We start from the raw sequence: 6714 nt of genomic DNA on the forward strand, positions 1-6714 counted from the left end.
GGATTAGTGGTGCTATATTTGTGGGTATTTCATACTTATGGCTTAGATAGCTAATAGTTGCTCTTTTAAACATCCTGGCATGAGTGATGCTACAGCACAGTAGCACCACCCCTAGATCCGCACCTGGGTGAATAGGATCCCTTTATAGACAATAGCCATAGGTAAGTACAGGTTTCATCCAATCAAGAAAACAAGAAATAAAGTCCAGGGCTAAATACTGATTGGTAACATCTTCATTTGTTTCAAAATTGAGATATGTGTAGGCCAAAACTGCTAAGCTCAAGCTAGTTAGTTAAAAAGAAAGGTTTACAGCATAAATCGGATGAAAATATATGTATGTGCCTCTCCTGCCTTTTTCCCGGTCAAAAAGAAAAGAAAATATATGTATGCCTCCGAAATATGTTCTTTGGCCAGACAACCGAAAAGCCTAACATACAATACAATGCTCAATGCTTAACTAAAATGATCCAAATTTACAAGTATATATGATCAGTGCAGAAAAGAAGCCATCACCTGCAAGTGCCTGCCACAGAAGGAAAACTGAAGCAATGGATTATATATGGCATACAGAAATTTTCATCATCATTTATATCAAAGTCGGAGAAATAGATAAAGCATATTACAACAATAAGTCCATTGCTGAGGAATAGCACACCACAACACATACAGGGGAGAGCACAGCAGCAGCATGAGCAAAGCAGGGTGCCCATGTTTCACAAGCTGAACGGGCTCTCTTATTTATTTCTCTCTTGCTCAAAGCTGCTTGCTCAGTCATCATATATCCAACCAGATGATAGAAACTTTGATGCATATCTTGATCGATCGAGCAAAGCTGACCCACAAACCAAACCAATCCAAATCAAACCAAACTAAAAGACACATGCACCACCGCACCATGACAGTGCAGGTCGATCGGTGGTCGGTGCACTTGCAAAGAAACATACCATGGCAGTGCGGATGCAGGGTACACGCAGGCCAATCAAGCAAGACTAAGCAAGGAAAGCCACACACAACCATAGACTGCAGAGAAGACATCAGCTTTCTAGCTTATCTGTTACAGCATGTCCATGCCTACGCGAGCATCAACTCATGAAATGGATTGATTACCTGCAGCGCAACATAGAAAATTGTCGTGAGATGATTTAATCATAACTACAGTACGGATAGAAAAACAAAATTAAGTTAGTTGACACATTGAGTTATGAACGGCATGACAGACAAATGCGCATATATACCTTTCACCTGAGTAGAGCGCCTCTCGACAGTTGGGCCTTGTAGTACTTCGAGTGGGTCAGCTCGTATAGTGAATGGTCCTGGTTTGCCTCCATCCCTTCCCAGTCCAGGTTGTCCCACCAGTCCTTCTCGCAATCGACCTTCGGCCGCTTGGCGGTGTTGCCGCTGACGGCCGGCAAGCGCCTGAGGCTCCAACATCCCCTAACCACGATGGTCTCCAGGTTGGGCGCGGACATCCTGCTACCGCAGATATGCTGCAGCTTGGGAAGCTCGTACATGTGAATGCGCCTTAGTTTGGGAAATTCTATAATTTTTCGCTTCCCCTGGCGCTTAGGGTCCAAAGGGAAGACCTCCCTGAGATCACCGCAACACACGATCTCTAGTGTCTCCAGGTTAGGCAAGGTGGCCATATACTTAGACAAGGGGAGCACATGTATGAGCCTAGGACAATTGTCCAGGTGCAAGAATACTAGGTTTTGAAAAGATCGCCAACCAGGTTGAGTTGTTGTATTCCAGTTCCAGATGTAGCAAGCCATCGGGAGCTGGGATGCCCAGAATAATTCTAACCTGATATAGATGTTCACATTATAACTTTTCTGGGGAGTTGGAAAGACAACGTGTAGCTTTGGGCATCTCTCGACTCGGCACCATTTAAGCCACCTCCAATCCGAACTATGTTTGCAAGGGATGCAAGTGATGGCAAAGCTGTCATACACGTGCATCATCCGAGCACTATCGCATATGAAAGCAGGGATCAAGGCAGTACTACTAATAGTTTCTTCGGTGCTTCCTGGGCCTGGCTGCTGTAATAATCTGCTCTTCATCTCCACTTCATCTTGCATGTGAACATACCAGTCTTGGCCTGTTGGAGTCGGGCTAGTTGGGCAAGCCCACATCCAGCTGATTGCACCTTCATTACCAGCACCGGCCTCGAGGTGGCCTCGAAAGATGGCATCACTTGCATATAAATATTTATCAGGCTGTTTCAGGCTACCGATTCCTTGAGCAACTTTGCTACCACCACCAGAAATACTACTTGTAGGAGGTGAATCCATTTCCATATATACAAAGACTGGCCTGACATAGTTTTCCAGTGGCACAATTGACCTGAGGAGCCTTACATCCCTTACAGAGATGTACCAATTAAAGTCAAAGGGTGCTGTTTGACCGATGCCTTGTTGTGTAGTAGCAACATTATGGATAGATAATGATCTTGTAACAGCACTAGCCTCCTTGGTACTCTCTTCACGATTAGGTTCACTAGGTGATGCAGATTGTATGGTGTTGATGTGCAGCACTTTCAAAACACGTGTCTTTTTGTTTTCTGGTGGCCATAATATTGCACACAGCTTCTCGCAGCCCAGCAGGATGAGACGCTTGAGGTTTGGAGCTTCCACTTCTCTGAGGTCGAGGGTTTTAACTGTTGTGCCCGAGAGGTCAAGCTCCTCGAGGCTTCCCAAATATCCTCTGAGTAGTATATTCTTCAACCGAGAACAACCCCGGAAGGAGATGCTAGATATCTTGGCAGCAGTTTGAGCTTTCTGAATGAAGCTAAATGACTCAAGAGATGGAGACAGAACTTCGTTGTCCAAGTTAGATGTCACAACATTGTTTGCATTGGACATATTGGGGGGTTCTTGATTAGTTGTGTCTTGGTCCTCCGTTACTCGGAGCATGACAAGGCTAAGGCTACCACGACACAAATCACTTACGCTCCCGTACTTGACTCCCTCCACATTCAACTCCCTTAGGTCAACCATTGATCTCTTCATTTTCTCTGATAACAGCCAGTACCATTCTGTGTGCGTCAGGCTCAGCACCCATAGCTTGTGGAAACATAATATGTTTTCGTTGCTTGGATGCTCCTGAACTGTCATGTCTGTGCAATGGTCGAGATGTAGCAATCTTAGTTGGCTGCAACCGAGGAAGGGAGGAGATGTAAAACTGAAGCTGCAACAGGACAGATGCAACACACGCAGCTTGCTGCTTTGTGAATGTTGGAACAGGCTAACTGGCAATAATACTGGTACTGTATTTATTGGTGATTCTTCTGCATAAAGGAAGAAGGATGTTGCCTCCGGAGGCAGCACACGAGCATGATCCTGCAGCAGTTCTTTGTGTGTGGTGAATTCCCAGCGCTTATCTTCAAAGTCAGCAGTATCAGGATAAAGTTCGTCCGTTAAGTTATCAATTATCTCATCCCAAGTGACCAACAACATGTTTCTATGCAGACGATCGCCAATCTCCCATGCTGATGTATCGCCTTGGCCTTGTAGTATCCCATCGCAGATCCAATAGCTGGATACATGGGTACCCAAGTCAATGCCACTAAAAGAAGCCAAGCCTTTTACTACAAATGCGTACCAGAAGCACTGCTTGACTACATTTTGGTCCATGTAGTCAGGATCAACAATCCCTGTGCATTTGGCAACCTCCTCGGCCTCTTCACGCATTAGACCCCTCCGCAGCTCTTTATCCGTAAATTCAGAACCAAGAGAAGTACGGAGATCAACATCTGTCTGCATCTTCATCTTTTCCTGTTCTCCGTCTTCTAGTTCCAGTCCGAGCCGAAACCTCCCGTGCCAGGTCCACAGCACCTTGTTACTCATAAGTGATATTACTGGGACACCACACTCATACAAATCAATGTATCTTCTGCTCCCATTGTGAAACACCACCACAAATGTATTGTTAACAAGCTTTCTGAATATTTCCCTTCTGATATGTGATATCACCCCTCTGGACCCTTGATCCGTCCCATTGAAATCATCATCCTCGTTGCACTGATCAAAGATAGCCATCACTGAGTGCGGAAGCTGTAGCTCCTCCGCAATCGTCTTCTGCAGAGCCCTCATGCTTTTCCACACAGAGCAATCCACATGGATAATCTTGTCAAACTTGTTCGGTCTTTTGGATGATTTCAGGCGTTGGGCTACCAGATTGAGAACAGCGGATGCTCCCAATCCACCCCAGCCCCTGAAGTAGATCATATTTCCTTGGTTTGTATCCTCCAGAACATCAATTATCTCTCCTGCTGCAGCATCAATGTTTCTTGCCTGAATCTCAATCTCCTGCAGTGCACAATAGTGTTCACACCAAATGAGGTTGGTCAGTAAATTAAAGGTGAATCTTCACTTCAAAGTAGTACCCTAGAAATTGTGAAGACATAATTCACTAACATATAGACAGATAAAGAAAGTGGACAGGTGCGCTTGTACAAAAACATGCCAGTGATAGCTAACTGCTTAATTATCACCGATCGAGTGAGCAAATAATTAACTGTCAAATATCATACCCCACCCGTCCGGAAATAAGTGACTAAATTATGCGGTAGTTTGTTCAAACTTCATCTGGTAGCAATGACACAAGTAATTAAGGAAACTCTTGCTACAAATTATTAAAAGGCCGAAATATTCCAACGAAGAGAAATGGCATCTGTATCCTTCACTGTTCAGTACATGCATGATGGATTACCTGTGGAGCCATGATGACAAATTGGTTGCTGGATCAATTAATCTCCAGGGCCAAGATCCATGTCGACAGACTTGAAAACTCTAACCCATGGCTCGATCTGCAAGTATATATCGAGAAGAAGTTACAACATGCAAGATCTAGGTTCCCTCATCACAGAAGAAAATCAGAGTATGTAGTTGTGTATAGAAAATCAGAGTAAGTAGTTAATCTACAGATGTTATGTATAAAAAATCAATGTATGTAGTTATTACCTTGCTTTCCAAGCGCGTCGAATTCAATCTTGGCGAGCTTACAGAACTTAGCTGGCTAGATGAGGGTCACGATCGATGAAACTAGTAAGTTGAAGTCATACACGGGCATGACTGGTGGCACATGCATATGCTGGTATTCCTTCCTTGTGTGCGAGTGTGCTTTGCTACACTTGTTTTCTTTTCTCAACCAAAAGCTGCCAATTCAATTCCTTGCTTCTTACGCACTGCGTACGTCCATCATCAGATGCTTTGCTTGATGGGTTTAAAGATCACAAAGATACAAAAGCTAAAGACACGATTAAGCTGTTCTTTTGTTAAAGTCATCCTGTTCTTTTTTTTCATTCCAAGAAGTCATCCTAAGCGGATCAGTTTTTCCAGTCTCGTCGCACAAGCTTGACCATCAAGCTACTATTTCCATGAATCTCAGATTGGAATATCAAAATCATAACTTTGGCAACAAATTAATTATTTCTCTGTATTTGAGGAAAGACTGCTGATTCCTATCCGGGAAGACTAATGATTAATTTTAGGTTGGAATTTTCGCACTCAAGGGATATGCCCACACGATTTGTTAAGTATGTACTTGTAGTTGTACATCTAAAAACTAATATAATTATATGTGCATTTTACATAAAAGATAAATAGTCGTACCAAATACACTTTCGACCTTTTATATTTTCAATATGCTGGCAATTTCTGCTAAAATGAAATCTACACATTTCTCTAAATATATTGCTTATGCAAATCAAAGTAGTTTACTTCTTGCTTTTTCTAGGGTCCATGTCATCACGCACACTGAAATATGGCTCGTAAGTGTCAGGGCAAATACATTTTTTCTGAATTTATATTTTTTTTAGGGAAAGCTTTAGGTCATCGGACCTATAGAAAATTTTCCGAATTAATATACTACCAGACCATATAATGAACATAAAAGGCATGTCACTCCTATAGTTTTTTTTTCAAAAAGGAGGGTGTCCTGGCTTCAGCATCGATCGCATCTCAAGGCTTGCATACGAAAAAACTGATAAAACTAATGAAAGGAAAAAAAAATCAATCTCCTTCGGCCTAAAATTGGCGCGCCGTCCAAACCGGCTAAAGAACTCCCGTGCTATCATCTAAACGGTTGCACCCAGATTTCATAAACCCCTGCGCCTCCGTCCGAAGCAGTAGGGAGCAAGTATGGAGCAAGTGGGACGACCGAACAACAACCTGCAAGAAATTAAGCACTTTCCGGATACGGAAAACAAGATCATTCTTACAATTTTATATAGACCAACAAATTGAACAAGCCCTTACAATGATAGGCGATTTAAGCAGTTTACCCACACCCCCAGACCAGTGACCAAACATATTAGTGATACAAGAGGGAGGAGGTAAATTAAATGCCACAAAGACGGTTCTCCAAAGCAAACGTGTCATTGGACACCGAAAAAACAAATGCTGAATAGTCTCATCTTGATCGCAAAAAACACATTTTCTACAACCACCCTAGTTTCTCTTAGCCAAATTATCTTTTATGAGCACTACACCACGACATAGGTACCACACAAATTTCACTAAAAAACGCACAAATATTTTTATTTTAAGAGGGATCTTAAGCTTTTAAAAAAAATGTCTAAATTGTCAATCAAAATGGATGAGCGAACTATAGAGGGATTTCATTGAATAAAGGCCAAAAGTATTCAAATTCCAAGCAAAGTAATCACATTGGTCAACAAGATGCACTGATCCCATCTTACCAAACTCGCCATTGGAC

The 6714-nt window shown here is 42.7% G+C and overlaps 1 protein-coding gene across 1 annotated transcript; it reads right to left on the reverse strand.

The window, feature by feature from the left end:
- Positions 1–531: 531 nt before the first annotated feature.
- On the reverse strand, positions 532–5153 carry LOC100840995. The gene is made up of 4 exons (XM_014895512.2): positions 4959–5153; positions 4708–4804; positions 1236–4304; positions 532–1107 (listed from the first exon to the last, which is right to left on the reverse strand). The coding sequence occupies exons 2-3, from the start codon at positions 4717–4719 to the stop codon at positions 1239–1241; spliced, it is 3078 nt and encodes a 1025-aa protein (XP_014750998.1). The 5' UTR covers positions 4720–4804; positions 4959–5153; the 3' UTR covers positions 532–1107; positions 1236–1238.
- Positions 5154–6714: the final 1561 nt, after the last annotated feature.

The sequence above is a fragment of the Brachypodium distachyon genome, chromosome 5 (assembly GCF_000005505.3).
Source record: "Brachypodium distachyon strain Bd21 chromosome 5, Brachypodium_distachyon_v3.0, whole genome shotgun sequence".
NCBI lineage: Eukaryota > Viridiplantae > Streptophyta > Magnoliopsida > Poales > Poaceae > Brachypodium > Brachypodium distachyon.